We start from the raw sequence: 17,836 nt of genomic DNA, 5'->3' as shown, positions 1-17,836 counted from the left end.
GACCCACCAGCGTCTGGGCTGGCTTCTCTGCTGCTTTCCGAGGTTCTCCTCTGCGAGCAGCCAGGACCTAGCACACCGAGGGCCACCGCACAGCGTACACGCTCTGGAGGCGCTAATTACACAGGAGAGCAGCGCGTGCCTGCCTTCCCGCCGGCTCCCGGAAAGGAAAGCGGCTCCTCGCGGGAGCTCGCTGTGTGCTCCCAGGGATGCTTATGACTGTGTGTGAGCACGCTGCTCAGGGCTCACTGCCACGATGGCTGCGTTGCTAAGACAGGAAAGGTCCACGCGGAACCACGTCGCTCCTGTGGCCCAGCCCCAGAACCCCGCGCTGAGGGCTGCCCGCCCTGGGCTCTGGGACCTTCCGCCGGCAGCTGGGGCGCCAGGAAGCAGCCGTGTGTGTGTGTGTGTGTGTGTGTGTGTGTCTGTGTGTGTGCTGGTCCTCACCTGACGATATTTCTCCACTGATTTTTAGGGAGAGTGGAAGGGAGAGGGAAACACAGAGAGAAGCATCGATGTGAGAGAGACTCATGATTGGTTGCCTCCTGCACTCATGATTGGTTGCCTCCTCATGATTGGTTGGTAGCCCCAACAAGGGAGGAGCCTGCTACTCAGGTACGTGCCCTTGATCGGAATCAAACCTGGGACCCTTTGGTTCGCAGGCCGAGGCTCTCTCCACTGAACCACATCGGCAAGGCTCAGATTGCTCTCCATGGGCCACATATAAGCATCAGTATTGGCCCTTTTCCTCACTGGGAAGTCCAGACGGAACAGGAAATTTTAATAGGATATCGATTTGCTTTCAATAATGATATGAAATCTTTAATTATTATACATTATTAAAAATACTCAAAACCTAGACTCCTTTGACTCTAGAATGATGGTAAATAATGTGTGAGAACGGAGCAGTTCACTGAGTGCCTTGCACCCCGATCCAGGGAAGGAAGAGGTCGCCCTCACCATCGCCCCGAGGACCATGCTGGTCTCCGCCAGTGGCCACTCCTTCCTGGCGGCAGGTAGGAGACCAGGCGGAGGGCTGCGGCCACTGTAGCTCACCCTGTGCCATTACACAGTTAAAATGTTTAGAAATTGAACAATTCAAAGGTACTTCTAAAACTCATTCTTTATATATATATATATATATATATATATATATATATATATATATATTTATCTTTTTATTTCAGAGAGGAAGGCAGAGGGAGAGAGAAACACCAATGATGAGAATCATTGATTCGCTGCCTCCTGACGCCCCCCACTGGGGATGGAGCCCACATCCGGGCATGTGCCCTGACCAGGAATCCAAACGTGACTCCTGGTTCCTAGATCGACAGTCAACAGTCAACCACTGAGCCCAGCCTGCTGGGCTGACACTCATTCTTTAACATAAACCCTCAGGCAAATGCTCACAGGAAGCAAGGGTTTGTTTTTATTAAAATATATTTTATTGATTTTTTACAGAGAGGAAGAGAGAGAGATAGAGAGTTAGAAACATCAATGAGAGAGAATCATCAATCAGCTGCCTCTTGCACACCCCCTACTGGGGATGTGCCCGCAACCAAGGTACATGCCCTTGACCGGATTCGAACCTGGGACCTTTCAGTCCACAGGCTGATGCTCTGTCCACTGAGCCACACCCGTTTCCTCGGAAGCAAGGATTTCTTACGCACAGTAGATGGGTTTGCTCCCAGGGCCCTCACGGCACCTATCTGGGTCTCCCACAGCCTCCAGGCCCCCACTGCCGCCCCTCCTCTCTGTGCTGATGTTTCTGCCACGCGGCCGCTCGGTGGTCCTCCACCCAAACCCTGGTCCCCTCGTGCCTCTGCTCCCTCCTCGGCCCGTGCCTGTGCTCAGGCCCCTGTCCGTGAGGTGCCCGCTGACCGCCTCCTACAGCAGCCTCTCCCTCTCCCCCACCGCTGCCTTTCCCTCGCCCAGGCACACCCACCCCCTGCGGAAGGAGCCGGTCTGTGCTGGTCACAGCGCCTCCGAGGCGCCCAGCCCTGCACACAGTGGGCCCTTTCTGAAATTCTCGTGTTCAGAATGGCGGGTGGGTGAGGGCAGCCCACCCTCGCAGGCCTCACAGGGCCGGCCGGGGAGGGGTCCCTGATGGCGAGGGGGTGAGGCTGGGCGGGGCCGCACGCGGAGGGCCGGGCTGACCCAGAGCGCTTTCCCACAGACTTCGCGCAGATCGAGTTGCGCATTCTTGCCCACTTATCTGGGGACCCAGGACTCCTGACGCTGTTCCAGGCCCCCGAGGGGGACGACGTGTTCTCCGCCCTGACGGCCCGGTGGTAAGAGACGGGAGCTCCCATGGTATCAGATCCGCAGGAATGCCCGTGTGGCAAAGCCTGAGCTGTTCCGAGGCTATTTTCATAAGAAATTATCTTTTTCTCTAGTGGCTGGTCTTGAAAAGAAGGGTAGATAACTAGGATGCCAAGAGTTTCCTAACTGTGAAAACCGATAACTCTTTGCTGCTAAAAGAGAAGGTGATTGCTAAAGAATGCAATCCAAATGCTGGGAAAATTAGACACGCAAGTCACAGTTTCCCTCCAGATGAGTGGTAGCGGCAGAGCACAGAGCCTGCTGATTACTGCTGCCCCAACCCCACCGAGGTCCCACCTCCACCGAGGGCCCAGCACGCCGTCTGCCTGTGACAGACCCTGTCCCACCCCACCCAGGGGTCCAGCACACCGTCTGCCTGTGACAGACCCTGTCCCACCCTCACCGAGGGCCCAGCACGCCGTCTCCCTGTGACAGACCCTGTCCCACCCTCACCGAGGGCCCAGCACGCCGTCTGCCTGTGACACTCCACCCACCGAGGGCCCAGCACGCTGTCTGCCTGTGACAGACCCTGTCCCACCCCACCCAGGGGCCCAGCACACCGTCGGCCTGTGACAGACCCTGCCCCCCGCCCCGTGACTCACTCTAGAGAATGTCAGAGGCAGATGGCCTGGGGTTTTGTTGGGCGCTCGGCAGTGGCACCCATCGCCTGTGCTTTCTGGGTCGATATCACGGGGATGCTCTTGGGTGTGGAATGCCTGCTGCCTGGCTCCGCATGGAGCTGCAGGCTCCTCCCACCTCCGCCCTCTGGGCAGGAGGGTAAGACCTGCCCCAGCGCCCACCCACAGCACTCACTTCCCAGAGCCGGCTGTCAGCTGACATAGCTGCAAGAGAGGCTGGTAGGAATGCTCCAGCACAGAGAGCTCAGCATCACTTCTCACCATGCAGGCACATCACTGCCTGCACAGTCAGGCTCTGCTCCAGGAAGCAGAGGGCCACGCAGGCCGGTCCCTCCTCAGCAGCTGCAGGCGCCCCTCCCTCGTCCTCCCGCCTCCTGCTCCCTCTGTGGGGCTCTGCACCCCCTTCCCACCTTCTCCTCACCCCTCACCTGCAAGGTCGCTCGAGACAAAGCTCCAGGAGGCTGTCCTTTACTCTCAAGCCTGCACTTCCTCCGTGCACTCTCCTGTCACTGTCACCGTCTATGGAGGCTGTGGGCCCTGTGAGGCAGGGCACGCCCCCTCTGGCCAGTCTGCCTCTCACTGCCTCCCTCCCTCTCAGCCACTGGCTGACCCAGGCCCATGCCCACTCAGCCCCTCCTGGCCCCCCGCCCAGGGTTTGGGAAGCTTTCCCGGAACGTCTGTGTGGCTCAGCTCTCGCCGAGCCAGTGGCCTTTGGTGTACTCACAAGGTGCTGCAGCGGCACCACCGTCGTATTCTAGAACATTTCCACCCCCAGAGAGGGCCCAGGCCCAGCAGCCATCACTGGGCTGTGCCACCGAGAGCAGAGGGCCCGGGAGGGACGCGTCCTGCCACCTGGGCACAGGAAGGGCTGGGGAGCTGGGCTCTGGGACACCCCTGGACCTGCTGGTGCCCGTGGGCCTCACCCTGTTGAAGCTGGTGGACACCAGAGCCGTCGGGGAGTCCAGTCCCCAGGACCGGGCACCACAGGGGTCAGGCAGAACGGGGGACTCCGCACAGGGACCCACTGGGAAAGAGGTTGGCCTGGGACCCCAGCACCACCCGCCTCATTTGATGGAGCCCGACCGGGGAGCGAGGCGTGCCCGGGGAGGAGACGGTGGTCAGGCCGGGTCTCCCGGGGGCTGGAGGTGCCAGGGCTGTAGTGCCAGGCTGAGCCCGAAAGGCGCTGGGCGGTGTTTCCCAGGCGGCCTTCCGGGGGCTCCTGGCCCCGCGCCCACGCGGGCCACCCTGGGTGCAGAGGCGCCAGCACCTCCTGGCAGGGAAGCTCGCTGGTGGGTTCTAGGGGCCCGGGGCCCGCAGGGCTGCCTGGCTGCGACCCCGGCCTCAGGGGAGAGGCATGCAGTCCCTGCGAGAGGAGAGCACCACGGGCCGCGGGTCCCCCCTGAGTCCTCGTGTGAGAGGAAGGCCTGCGTTCCCGCCCGGGGGTGCAGCGGCAGCGCAGGCCCCCGCCGTCCAGCCCACGGAGCTGGGGACGGGCCCTTCAGCCGCCGCTGCTGAGCCGCCCTCACTGTCTGAGGCTTCAGCCCTCCCTGGGGAGGTCAGGCAGCGGCTGCTGGGGCCTGCGGGGGGCGGGTGTGTGTGTGTGTGTGTGTGTGTGTGTGTGTGTGTGTGTGTGCAGGAGCAGCCCTGCCCGCTCCCTGTGAGCGCCTGGTGGTTTGGGGGTGACCCTCTGCCTCGGAAGCTCCGTCTGAGGGCTCGGGGTGAGCCGGACACTGCAGAGGACTGTCCCCCTGCATGAGGGCGGCTGCGCAGTGGAGGCCTCCAGAGAAAGACCACGAGGGGGCCTCTCAGCCCCACGGAGACGGGGCGGGGCGCCAGGGCCTGACGGCGGCCCTCTTCCCACAGGAAGGACATCCCCACAGAGCGCGTGACGCACGCAGACAGGGAGCAGACCAAGAGGGTGGTGTACGCAGTGGTGTACGGAGCAGGTAGGCGCGGCTGGCTCCTGGCTGCATCCTGACGCGGCCCTGCCCTCGAGGAGCCCTCCTCGGCGCAGGCTGAGTGAGCGGGTCCCTCTGGTTCGCACAGACACTCCCAGTGCAGCTCCTGGTGCTGCCCGGCCTTCTGGACGAGAGACAGGCCCAGCGTGAGGATGCCGGTCCCACGTGAGGGCCGCCGTGGGCCTTGGGGGACCCACTGTGACGGGCGTGTGCCTGCCTCCAGAGACCCCAGGCTCTGCCGCTCTGCCCCACAGTGTCCACAGAGCCCCCACTTCTCAGATCCCCGCCCCGCCGTCTCCCTCTCGGCCGGCCTTGAGCAGCGTGACTGCCCACTTGTCTCCGTGTCTGTGGGGGAGGAGCATGGCTGGGTGTCCCGGGGCCCTGGTCTACGCAGAGGCTGGACAGGGAGCACTTGGCAGCTTCCCTTTCTTGCCGGCTCTGAGCTCTGAGGGACAGCCTCAGCGCTCACCACGTGGGCTTGCCAACCTTGGCAGAGTCTGCACCGAGGGGGCTTGACTGAGGAGGCAGCGAGAGAGGAAGAGATGCCAGCAAGGCGGCAGTATGGGTGGCTACGACTCGGGTAGAAATCCACAGTCTAACCAGCTGAGGAGCCAGAGTCAGGTTGGAGCAACCAGGGAATCTGGAAAGTGAAGGGAAAGCCAAGGAAGAACTCTGAGTGTGAACTCTGCCCATATCTCTAGCTGACGCCTAAATATTCACACCAAACAACCCAGCCAAGGCTGGAAGGAATGGGATGAGGTTTTAGCTGCTGCCAAATGCAGAGGGGACAAAGTTTAAAGTTTAACTTTAGCCAAATTAACTGCCCCCCTTTAAAAAAAAATCAGTGCTCCTGAGAAAAACATAGAATTCAGAGTGTCTACAACATATCAGTCACAATTTCCAGGATACAATCCAAAATTACTAAACATGAAAAAGCAGTGTAACTTGATCCATAGTCAAGAGAAAAGGCAATCATGGAGTCAGATTCTGAGATGACCCAGATGTTGGAATTAGCAGACAAGGATTTTAAAGCCACTATTATAACTGTGCTCAAGGATGTAAAGGAAAATATACTCATAATGAATGAAAATTAGGGAATCTCAGAAAATCAAAAGAACCAAGTGGAAATTCTAACACTGAAAACTGCAATATCAGAAACAAAACATTCACTGACTGGGCTTAACAGAAGGTTAGATATGAGGAGGGTCTTGGCTGAGGCAGACTCCAGGCCCACGTGGCCAGATGCGCCAAAAGCATCTAGCCACCACCCGATTCCGGTCAGAAAGCCAGTGCAGTTTTCCATTGCAGAGCCATGGCCAAGGCGCAGTGGTTAGAACGTCAAAGAAACAGTTATAGATGGATTAGCTAGCTAGCTAGCTAGCTATCTAAAAAACAAAACAAAAAACCCTTAAAAAATAAAATTTAAAATAATAATAAAAAATAAATAAATAAATAAATAAATAAATAAAAACCATGGCCATAACGCTGTAACGACCAATCAGCCAGTCACCAGGAGGTGCACTGATGGGCCTCACCAGTGTGGCAGGTCTGAGGTCCAACCTTGCGCTGCTGTTCTAGGATCCCGCCCCTGCGGCAGCGCCAGGGAAGCCCGGGTCCTGCCAGCGTGGCGGGTCTGGGGTCTCCTGGGCCCATGTCATCCTAGCTTGGCCATGGAGCTCCCTCCTCCTCCTCCTCCTCCTCCTCCTTCTCCTCTTTCTCCTCCTCCTCCTCCTTCTCCTCTCCTGCACCTGTCTCATCAACCAGGACTGCTGAGAAAATGCATGTTTATCAGGCCCCAGTCATGGGACCAGCCCTCGCACTCAGCTGGAAAGCCAGTGCCAGCACCATCCTGACCAAGAAGAGACCAACGGTACCCGGTCAGCATGGCTCAGTGGTTGAGCATCAACCTATGAACCGGGAAGTTATGGTTCAGTTCCCAGTCAGTTCCCGGGTTGTGGGGCTCAGTCCTCAGTGTGGAGTGTGCAGGAGGCAGCTGATGAATGATTCTCTCTCCCTCTCCCTTCCTCTCTGACATCAATAAACACATTTATATCTAAAAAAAGGAAGAGACCATGGTGCCAACTGGACCTCAATTCACGCGTCTCCCGAGAGCCCTCCCGTTCTCTCACTCGTGCGCGTGACAGGCACTGGCTGCCTCGTGGCTCGCGCTCTGTCCCCATGCGAGTGGCTGCCTCTGACCCCGGTGTTCCTGCCCCTGACCCCGGTGTTCCTGCCCCTGACCCCGGTGTTCCTGCCCCTGACCCCGGTGTTCCTGCCCCTGACCCCGGTGTTCCTGCCCCTGACCCCGGTGTTCCTGCCTCTGACCCCGGTGTTGGTGCCTCTGACCCCGGTGTTCCCGCCCCTGACCCCGGTGTTCCCGCCCCTGACCCCGGTGTTCCCGCCCCTGACCCCGGTGTTCCCGCCCCTGACCCCGGTGTTCCCGCCCCTGACCCCGGTGTTCCCGCCCCTGACCCCGGTGTTCCCGCCCCTGACCCCGGTGTTCCCGCCCCTGACCCCGGTGTTCCCGCCCCTGACCCCGGTGTTCCTGCCTCTGACCCCGGTGTTCCTGCCTCTGACCCCGGTGTTCCCGCCCCTGACACTGGTGTTCCCGCCCCTGACCCCGGTGTTCGTGCCTCTGACCCCGGTGTTCCTGCCCCTGACCCCGGTGTTCGTGCCTCTGACCCCGGTGTTCCTGCCCCTGACCCCGGTGTTCCTGCCCCTGACCCCGGTGTTCCTGCCCCTGACCCCGGTGTTCCTGCCTCTGACACTGGTGTTCCTGCTCCCACAGGGAAGGAGCGACTCGCTGCCTGTCTTGGAGTTCCTGTTCCGGAAGCCGCCCGCTTTTTGGAGAGTTTCTTGCAGAAGTATCAGAAAATCAAGGACTTTGCCCAAGCAACCATTGCCCAGTGTCACCAGACAGGTGAGCCCGTCGCAGGCAGAGCCACGGGCCGGCCCCTGCCCTGCCTCCCCTGACCAGCAGCAGCTGGTGGTCCCTGGGCCCTGCTCCCAGGTGGGAGGTGACAGACAGCCCGTGGGGCTGGTGGGTGGAGCCTGAGCGGAGGGGCCCTGGGGGAGCCCAGCCCTGCTCTATAAATGGGACCAAAAGGCTCCGCCCTACAATGGTCCTGGGCCAGGCTCTGCCTGAGGCACCAAACGGACCAGCTTCCGTTAGACACAGTCCTGGGAGACAGAGGAGTGACCTCCGGCACTAAAGATGGAGAGGGAACATCGTCTATGAAAAATGCGTGTGCGTCCATAAAGTGTCACCGTCATCTGGTCACAGATTTCACAGTGGCCGTGTGGGATGGAAAGTAGTCTCATACTGCCTGTCAGCGTGGCACGTGTCCGCCCGGGGTTAGCAAAGGAGCCCCCACTACTGACACGTTTCAGAAGCGAACGGCCGTGGAAGAGTCTCACGGGAACACAGGCCCCGCCCAGCTGGGGTGCCATGCAGAGTGAAGAAATATTAGAGTATTTTTTTAATATATTTTATTGATTTTTTTCAGAGAGGAAGGGAGAGGGATAGAGAGTTAGAAACATTGATGAGAGAGAAACATCGATCAGCTGCCTCCTGTACACTGGGGATGTGCCGACAACCAAGGTCCATGCCCTTGACCGGAATCAAACCAGGACCTTTCAGTCCGCAGGCTGACGCTCTATCCACCGAGCCAAACCGGTTTCAGCTAGAAAGAGTACCTTAACGAGGAAAGTGCAAATACAAATGGTTTGTATCCAACACAAGACCTTTGGGAAAGAACAGCGAGGGAATGAGAGGAAGAGGGAGGAATGTGAGGGCAGAAATCACGGCCGGACACAGAGGCGGCAGAGGGCTACGGAGGAAGCAGCTCAACGCGCACCTCAGGGAGGCGGCCGGCGGGTTCCCGCGGCACTGGGCTCTCCCGCCCGCCCCCCGGGGCTGCTGGGGGCCTCTGAGCCTGTGCCCAGCCCCTCCTGCCAAGGCAGCCCAGCACAGGCTCCCCCGGCCTCGCAGAACGCCGGAGCTTCTGAGGCGTCCAGCAGGGCTGGCCGAGGGCTCCCTGGGCCTGGGGGAGGCCTGCAGCCACTGGTCCTCACCGAGGCCGCCAGCCCTGGCCATCCCTGGGCCCGGAGCCCCACCTGAGAAGAGCAGGGCACTGTAAGCTCAGAAATGGGGACGGAGCGGCATGGAGCCGGACCCCCAGACAGAAACGCGATGTGAACGCGGGAGCCGGCACTGAGATCACTGAGAGCGCTGCAGCTGTGCGGGGGAGCCGCTGTCCCTGCCACAGCTGCCGGAGCCGGAGCCGCAGCCGCCCTTCCTGGGACATAACTGACTCGATGGGCATAGGGCACAGCAGGTCCAATGGGAAGTGCATGTGCCCTTTGACCCAGAGATCACGCTCGGGCAGACAAATAAAAGGTCGTTAAGTCCTTCCACCTGCACCGTCCAGTGCCTGACACCGCTCCTGGGCCTCCAGAGGCGACGGCCCAGCCAGGGAGTTGGAGTGACCGCACCCTGAGGGAGGGTGTGCAATGCATCACTGGACAGGCGCCAAGCGACGACCACCCTCCTGTGCTGTCCCCACCATGAGCCTGCTGGCCTCGCGGCAGACCGGGTGGACTTGGGATCCCTGGAGGGTCCTGCCGGACCCTGGCCCAAATCCGAGGAGCCGTGCGCACCAGGGCACCACCCTGCCTCTGCTTCTGCCCTCACCCTCCTCCTTCCCCCTGTGGCCCAGGCTACGTGGCGTCCATCATGGGCAGGAGGAGGCTGCTGCCACGGATCCATGCGCAGAACCAGCAGCTCCGGGCACAGGCAGAGCGGCAGGCAGTGAACTTCGTGGTGCAAGGTACCGGAGCCCCGGCTCACCTGCTGGGTCCATGTCTGCCCCACTTTTAACAGCTGTCTGGCCAGTGATCCCACCAGATCACCCACCCACAACCCCCCCCGAAGGCCCAGCACCCACAGCCCAGCACCCACCCACAGCCCCCCAAAGGCCCAGCTCCCACAGCCAGCACCCACCCACAGCCCAGCACCACCCACAGCCTAGCACCCACCCACAGCCCCAGTCCCCACCCACAGCCCCAGACCCCACCCACAGCCCCAGTCCCCACCCACAGCCCAGCACCCACAGCCTAGCATTAACTGCCCCAGCACCCACCCACAGCCCATCACTCACCCACAGCCACAGCACCCATCCCAGCACCCACAGCCCCAGCACCCACAGCCCAGCACCCACAGCCCATCACCCACCCACAGCCACAGCCCCCATCCCAGCACCCACAGCCCCAGCACCCACAGCCCAACACCCACCCACAGCCCAGCACCCACAGCCCCAGCACTAACTGCCCCAGTACCAACTACCCCAGCACCCACCCACAGCCCATCACCCATCCACAGCCCCAGTACCTACACACAGCCCCAGCACCCACCCACAGCCCAGCACCCACAGCCCAGCACCCACACACAGCCCCAGCCCCCACCCACAGCCCAGCCCCGGAGCAGGAGGCAGGCCGGGTGACAGCTCGTTGTTGGCCTCCGGTTATGCAAACTCCTTAGTCACCTCAGCCACAGCGTGCGAATGGCTCCTGCTCGGCAGGAGGTGAGGGAGACGCACACGCGCTGTGAGCTGTCCTCGCATGTCCTCGGGAGCCTGGGATCAGGCTCAGATGGAGGGCGGAGGCCCCAGGCCCAGAGAAGGAGCCTGGAGGATAGATTCCAGCCTCTCCCCCTGCCAGCCCCCCACCCCCTGAGGGCTGTTCCGAGCTAGAGGAGGGCCCAGTGCACCCTACAGAGATCCCGGAGAGGGGGCAGCAGCTGCTGGAGGGCAGCGAGGATCTGCCTGTCCTCATCCTGTCCCCGGCCTGACCCCCGGCAGGACCGAGGATGCTGATGCCTCCCCATCCTGAGGTGGCCCCGATTCCCAGGCAGGTCCTCCTGTATGCGGGAGTGGTCGCGACCCGTTTCCCTGGGCACTGGGTGTGTGCACCAGTGTGCACTAGGTGTGCGCACTAGGTATGGGCAGGGATGTGCACTAGGTGTGTGCACTAGGTGTGTGCACTAGATGTGTCGGGGGATGTGCACTAGGTGTGTTCACTAGGTGTGTGCACGGGTGTGTGCACCACATGTGTGTGCACCACATGTGTGCTGGGGGGCGTACTAGGTGTGTGCACTAGGGGTGTGCACTAGCCACCCGCTGTGCGCCTGGCACTGAGAGGCCTGTGCCCTGTGCTGGCAGGACCTGGCCAGGCCGGACGTGGCGCTGGCTGAGTGAATGCTCACCTGACCACGTGACTCGTCTCCCCCACACCCGTGCAGAGCTGAGTCATCAACTTGAAGCCCTACGAATGGCAGGCATGGGAACGGGCAGAGCCACACGGCGCAGTTCCTGGAAGGTCCCTGCGAGCTGGGGTGATGGGATTCTGGAGTCCGTGCCCACGTGCGGCAGGACCCGTGCGCACGCTGAGACGTCACACTGCTCAGGCCGTGCTGCGTGGAGGGGGTTTGCGGACCTGAGGAAGGCCATCACCAGTTGCCTTCATGGGAGGCGGTTGTCCGTGGGCCTGACCTCCTCAGGTGGCCTAGACAGGACATGAGGTCAGGGCTGGAGACCGGCAGGCGCGGTGCCTCCTGCTGGCCTAAAGGAGCAAACTGTGCTGGGCGCCCCCCACTGAGCCAGGGGCCAGCAGCCGGCATGGAACTGGGCCTCGGTCACTCGGCTGCAGGGACGTGAATTTCTCCCACCGCCTGAGGTCCCATGGATGCGGGTCTCCCCTCGCCCGGCAACCAGAGGGGGGCACGGCGAGTCTCACTGGTCTCAGCTTGATGGCACCCGTGGGGCGCCTGACACGCAGGAGCAGGAGGTGGTGGGCCGTGCAGGGCAGCCCGCTGGCCAGGCCTAGGCCTCCTGTTGTTGAACCTCTGTGCCTGCAGGCTCGGCCGCAGACCTCTGCAAGATGGCCATGATCCACATCTTCGCTGCAGTGGCCGCGTCCCCCACCCTGACGGCCAGGTCAGTGAGTGAGCTTGGCCCTCAGGGCCCAGGGCGGGGGCGGGGGCACTGCCCTCAGGCTGGCCGGCAAGCACACAACCAGCTCCCGTCCACCCCTGCGTCTGAGTCACCTCCCAGCCACGAGCCTCCCTCGAGTCTCCTCTCAGCTCCCCTGGGAGGGTCCTCAGAGCCGAGTGCCAGGGCAGCAGGGCGTTCGGGCGCCCGGACGCTCCTCTGCTCACCCCAGGGCAGCCCCTCCCCTCCGGTGCCTCCCGTGCAGCAGCCAGCGGCACCTGTGGCTCTCTCCGCCCCCGAGGGGCAGAGCCGGTGCCTGGGGCCCAGGAGGGGCAGTAAGAGTGCCTCTGAGGCCTGCGGGGGGCAGGGAGGCTGAGGGCGGGGCCCTGCCCTCCCAGAGGGACGGGCAAAGGGCGGAGAGGCCGCCGCAGCTCCCGCCGCTCGGGTGGACAGGGGCCGCAGTGGGACTCGCAGCGGGTGCAGGCCGAGAGAGCTCAGAGCTCCGTCCCCGCTGGAGCCTGTCCTCACAGAGGGAGCCACTCGGCAGTCGGCTGCCTCGGGACACAGCGACTGTCGAGTGACGCCCACACCGCAAGCACTTCGCACTCTCCTGCGTCCGGCTCCTTAGAAACACGGGATCTGGGGCCGGAGAGTCCGTGGAGTGACTAACCGTCCGTGACTCCTCCCTGTCAGGACGCAGTGTCCCCTGGAAGGGTGAGCGCCACGGCTCAGAGTAAGGCCCGTGGCCAGCAGTGCCCGTGAGCTCAAAGCTCATCAGAAGGCGAGACACACTGCCCGCCTGGCTGACGGCAGGCGGTGCCCACACCGATCGGAGGCTGCACGTAAACCCGTCAGAGCCTGGCTCCCCAGGGGCTCAGCGGCTCTTCTGCAGCTGCCTGGACTGCCCCCCGCTGCGCCCCCTCCTCCCGGGAGGCCATCCCCTGACCACGAGGCGACCCCTCCTCGCTGGGCCCCTCCGCTCCGACACCGAGCCACCATGTGCTGCACACACGCCCCCGATGGCGCCACCGCTGGGTCCTGACTGACCAGGGGCCTCACAGCTGCCCCCCGGGCTGTGTTTCAGGCTGGTGGCCCAGATCCACGACGAGCTGCTGTTTGAGGTGGAAGATGCACAGGTGCCCGAGTGCGCAGGTGAGCGGGCAGGCCCTCCCCGCCTCACACTGCTGTCACCTGCACCTGGCCACAGCCCCACGGACACGTGCTCCCTGTGGGCCGTGCTCCCCGTGTGCTCTGTGCTCCCCGTGGGCCGTGCTCCCCGTGTGCTCTGTGCTCCTGTGGGCCGTGCTCCCCGTGTGCTCTGTGCTCCCCGTGTGCTCTGTGCTCCCCGTGGGCCCCGTGGGCCGTGCTCCCCGTGTGCTCTGTGCTCCCCGTGTGCTCTGTGCTCCCCGTGGGCCGTGCTCCCCATGTGCTCTGTGCTCCCCGTGTGCTCTGTGCTCCCCGTGGGCCCCTGGGCCGTGCTCCCCGTGTGCTCTGTGCTCCCCGTGGGCCCCGTGGGCCGTGCTCCCCATGTGCTCTGTGCTCCCCGTGTGCTCTGTGCTCCCCGTGGGCCGTGCTCCCCGTGTGCTCTGTGCTCCTGTGGGCCGTGCTCCCCGTGTGCTCTGTGCTCCCCGTGTGCTCCTGTGGGCCGTGCTCCCCGTGTGCTCTGTGCTCCCCGTGTGCTCTGTGCTCCCCGTGTGCTCTGTGGGCCCCGTGGGCCGTGCTCCCCGTGTGCTCTGTGCTCCCCATGGGCCGTGCTCCCCGTGTGCTCTGTGCTCCCCGTGGGCCCCGTGGGCCGTGCTCCCCGTGTGCTCTGTGCTCCCCGTGGGCCCCGTGGGCTGTGCTCCTTGTGTGCTCTGTGCTCCCCATGGGCCCCGTGGGCCGTGCTCCCCGTGGGCTGTGCTCCCCGTGGGCCGTGCTCAGCCACGGGCCCTGGGAAGATGGGGCATCGGCCTCCCAGGCCAGGGAGCGGGCTGGGTGCTGCGGGCTAACGGCCAAGCACCCGCAGGGTCCCGGAGAAATCCAGGTGCCTCCCTCGCTGGCTGGGTAGGGGCAGGGCTCCCGCTCCGAACTCACTGTGGTAGACAGAGGACAGGTCTGTCCAGACTTGGGGGGTGGGATGGGTCCTCCCTGTTAGAGAGGCAGCTCGCTCTGGGGACCCTCCCTCCAGGCTGAGCACACCCCAGGGTGACAGCACCCCATGGAGCGGCCCTGCAGGCTCCACCTGCAGGCAGCTGGGCCCACGGGTTCCTGCCCCCGCTCCTCCCTCCCAGAGGCTCGGACGGAGCTGCAGGCCTGGCCTGATCCCTGCCCGACCCTGCCAGCACCTGAGGGCGGAGGGAGGCCCGGCTGGGGAGCCTGTGTTCCAGCCCCCTTCTCTCTCTCCTAGCTCTGGTGCAGGGAGCCATGGAGGCCCTGCAGCACGTGAGGGCGCTGGAGCTGCAGCTGCAGGTGAGGGCAGCGGGCTGCTGTGGCAGCAGCGCGGTCAGACCTCCTCCCAGGGCCCCCTGCCTCAGGTGCACCAGGCTGCTGGTCACCCTCAGAGGGCTCCCCAAGGCAGGGGAAGGGAGGGATAAGGAAGGGGTGGGAGTCCCCGAAGCTTGTGCAGGTCGCCATGCCCGTCGGTCCCGGTCCCTGTCCCTGTCCCTCCAAGGGAGTCTCCAGCCACCAGGTCCCCAGCAGCCTCCACCTTCCTCCTGGGGTTGTGGCCACACTGTGTGCCCTGAGGGCCCCTGCACAGCCCCCACGCCCCCAGGCAGTGCTGGATGGGTGAAGGAGCACGGCTGGGCCGGCCAGGGTCTGGGTCCGGGGGTCCACGCTTGCTCCTGCAGCACCTGGAGACATGGGGCTTCCCTCCCTGGAGGCCGGAGCCCAGTAGTCCCGCAGGTGGCAGGGCTGCGGCTGTGGGGGCCCTTCCTCACCCCATCCAGAGGGGCTGTTGAGCTGTGGTCCAGGATCAAGGCCCCGGGAGGGCTCTCCCGGACCCCTGGCACCTCCTAGGGCCCCGAGGTGGCCAGCCCTGCGCCTGGCCTGGCCCTGCCCTGCAGGCAGCTCAGGTGGCAGACGTGGCCCACAGGGAGGTGCTCTGCCCGGGGTGTGAGCGTGAGCCTTGTCCCGGAATGTGCGTCCCGTGTATCCGTGGGCGAGTTGGGCGTGGCTGCCCTGCTCTGTGGCCGTCCCCGGGTGGGGGCCTGGGAGGGGGCGGCAAGCTGGCCAGACCTGCACTCACCCCTGCCGCCACCCACAGGTGCCCCTGAAGGTGAGCCTGAGCACCGGCCGCTCCTGGGGACACCTGGTGCCACTGCAGGAGGCCCCGCCTCGGCCACGCCCCTGTCCTGCCATGTCTCCACGCAACCGCCTGGCCAGGCCGCACCTGCCTGCTTCCCCTGCACTCCCTCCGTAGCCTGGCAACAGCCAGGACCAACCAGCTCCCCAGCCCCGGTGGCCTCCCCAAGGTCAGGGCTGGCGTCTGTACCGGCTGGTGGCTGGAGCAGGACGTGGCCCGGAATGCACCCTCTGCATCCTCACCGAGTAAACGCTGTCCACAAGCTGTCCTCGTCCCTGTCCCGATTCTTCCCGTGGGGGAAGTGCAGGGCCAGGGCTGAGCGCCCCACGGAGCTGCCGGCCGGTCCCCACGAGCGCGGCCGGTGACCAGCCTGGGAGCAGCGGGCTCCCTGCTAGGCGTTCCCAGACCCCCGTGCACCCAAACCACGCCCGCCCCGCAGGGAAGCCGAGGCCCCGGGGGCTCCGTCACCGCAGTGTACGCGTGGCCGCTTCCATGGGCCTCGGGAGTGCGCCGGGCCAGCCTCCCACAGCTGCCGAGTCTGCACCCGGGCTCCGCCTGGGCCCGGGCGCCTGTCGGGCGGGGAGCAGGTTGATGGGCCCACTGGGACGGGACGGGACAGGACGCGCCACGTGCTCTGGGAGGCCCGGCCACAGTTCCCGCCAGCCCGCCTCTCGCTCCCAGGCCGAGCCCGCAGCCAGCTTCGCACGCCAGCGTCTTTACTGCACCCTCCCTCCGAGCACGCCCTCTGGGGATCCACGGGGCACCTGGCCCAAACACACGAGCAGCCTCACTGCCCGGCAGCTTGGCTGTGTGCCCGCCACTCCAGGCCCCCACACCGGCTAACAGGCTCCGGGGAAGGCACCCCGCGGCCCCCTCTGAGGGCAGCCACTTGGGGAAGGCAGGGCAGAAGCCCCTGGGGCGCTGTCTGGGGCGGGGCTGGCCAGGTCCACCCTGAACCGCTCCTCACTCTCATCACCACCTGGACCCCCAGCCCCTCCTGTCCCCCTTCCACACCAGGCCCCTCCACCCCGGGCCTTCAGGGAGTGCCCCGCGGAGGGTGCAGACAGGGACAGGGCGTCCAGCCCACAGACCCCCACCCCGAAACCAGCCCTTCCCCCGTGCCGGGCTGGGCCGCCTCAAGAAAGCACGGAGGCCGGTTCCTTCAGCTCTGGTTTTATTGGGAAACAGCAGCATCGGGCGCGCAGGTGGAGGCCACCCCACGCCCCTCCTGCTGCTCCCCGCACAGGAGGGGCCCTGCCCGGGCCTAAGCCTGTCCTCTGAGCTCACTCGCTGCTGCCCCGGGCCCTCCTGGGGTGGTTTGGCACATCCTGGGTCTCAGGAGCCGCCCTGCCGAGGGCTCACACGGAACCGGCACCGCGCCAGGCTCCGGGCCAGCATGGCCGACAGCCTGGAGACGTGGCTCCTGCCACCAGGTCTGACCTCGGCCATCCTCCCCACATGCCCAGAACCAGCAAAGCCTCCTCTGGGTCATGCCACCCATGCCCAGCGCCCAGCACCCTCCACTGGGAAGGAGTGCCCATTCACAGGTCCGGGCCCCGCAGGCCCAGCATGGCCCCTCCGGCCTCCCTCCCCAGGCCCCTCCGCCGCCATGCTCGTGTGCACATGCAGCACACCCTCCAGCAGGGCGCGAACTGCTGTTTAAACACCCCCCGCAGTGCTGGCTGGCCCAGGGCACAGGCCACACCACCCCTCCCAGGCTGCCTTCCCAGCCCGGACCTGACCCTCAGCCTCCAGGGAAGGCCTGGCACAGAGCACGGCTCAGGGCCAGAACTGACTCAGTCACTACAAACCAACGAGGCAGTGCCACCCGCCCGGCTGGACACAGATAGGAAGGGGCTCCGGCCCCAAGCAGCCTGCCCATGGGCCGCCCCACAGGCACCAGGATGGCGAACGTGCCCAGAGCCAGAGCCAGCTCCCCGGCCCGGCGCCTGCAGAGGCCTCCGGGCACCCGCCGCCTCCAAGGCCTCTTGGAGGAAAGACCGCAGGCTGGAAGGGCCACCGAGGACCCCGGGCCTCAGGCCACCAGCTTCCCTCGGGGCAGGCCTCGCCCCCAGGCGGCCATCCCTGTCCCTGCCCGCTCCCCTGCAGCACTGGGCGGCCACGCGGCCACGGGGTGAAACCCGAGTCCCTCCCACCCCTCCGTGGCCCCTCAGCACCTACAGACCGCGCCCGACCAGGGGCCCGTGGCAGCAGAGCGGCCCTGGGGACACCACCGGCCACAGGCCAAGACCGGGGGCACCAGGCCCGGCCCAGGCAGCCCCCGCCTGGAGCTGCCCAGCTAACGAACATTCCGGAACACGCCCCCTCCTGCTCGCGGCTCCCAGTTCCCTGACCCCCGAGCCTCACGGGGAACCCCCAGGGAGGACGGGCCCCGCAGCGAGGGAGGAGGGCCCAGGCTGCCAGCCCGGAGGAGCTGGAGACATCGCTGAGCGGCCGCGGGGAGGGGAGGGCGCTGCAGAGGCAGAAGAGGTCACGTTCTGGAGCAGTGAGCGCCCGGCTGGCAGGCAGCTGCAGCTGGCAGCCCCTGCGGGGGTCCTGCTCCACCAGGGGCTGCTGGGGTCTGCCCGTGGATCTCGGGATCTGCCAAGCGGCCCTGCCCTGGTGAGGGCCTGTCCCTGTGCAGGCTAGGCA

At 64.6% G+C, this 17,836-nt stretch overlaps 1 protein-coding gene across 1 annotated transcript in view; it reads left to right on the top strand.

The window, feature by feature from the left end:
- POLN (DNA polymerase nu) overlaps positions 1 to 15,418 on the top strand; it is a 65,217-nt gene extending 49,799 nt beyond the window's left edge. Inside the window, exons 16-24 of the mRNA XM_036417169.2 lie at positions 936 to 1,013; positions 2,174 to 2,288; positions 4,821 to 4,903; positions 7,704 to 7,835; positions 9,634 to 9,744; positions 11,829 to 11,907; positions 12,986 to 13,053; positions 14,288 to 14,349; positions 15,146 to 15,418. Coding sequence (XP_036273062.1) covers positions 936 to 1,013; positions 2,174 to 2,288; positions 4,821 to 4,903; positions 7,704 to 7,835; positions 9,634 to 9,744; positions 11,829 to 11,907; positions 12,986 to 13,053; positions 14,288 to 14,349; positions 15,146 to 15,301 — 884 coding nt within the window. The 3' untranslated portion in view covers positions 15,302 to 15,418. The remainder of the gene's footprint in view (positions 1 to 935; positions 1,014 to 2,173; positions 2,289 to 4,820; positions 4,904 to 7,703; positions 7,836 to 9,633; positions 9,745 to 11,828; positions 11,908 to 12,985; positions 13,054 to 14,287; positions 14,350 to 15,145) is intronic.
- The last annotated feature ends 2,418 nt before the right edge of the window (positions 15,419 to 17,836 follow it).

Source organism: Pipistrellus kuhlii, unplaced genomic scaffold, assembly GCF_014108245.1.
Source record: "Pipistrellus kuhlii isolate mPipKuh1 unplaced genomic scaffold, mPipKuh1.p scaffold_m20_p_58, whole genome shotgun sequence".
In the NCBI taxonomy this organism is placed as follows: domain Eukaryota; kingdom Metazoa; phylum Chordata; class Mammalia; order Chiroptera; family Vespertilionidae; genus Pipistrellus; species Pipistrellus kuhlii.
Note: the sequence above shows the minus strand (reverse complement) of the source record. Positions and strands in the feature narration are given on the sequence as shown.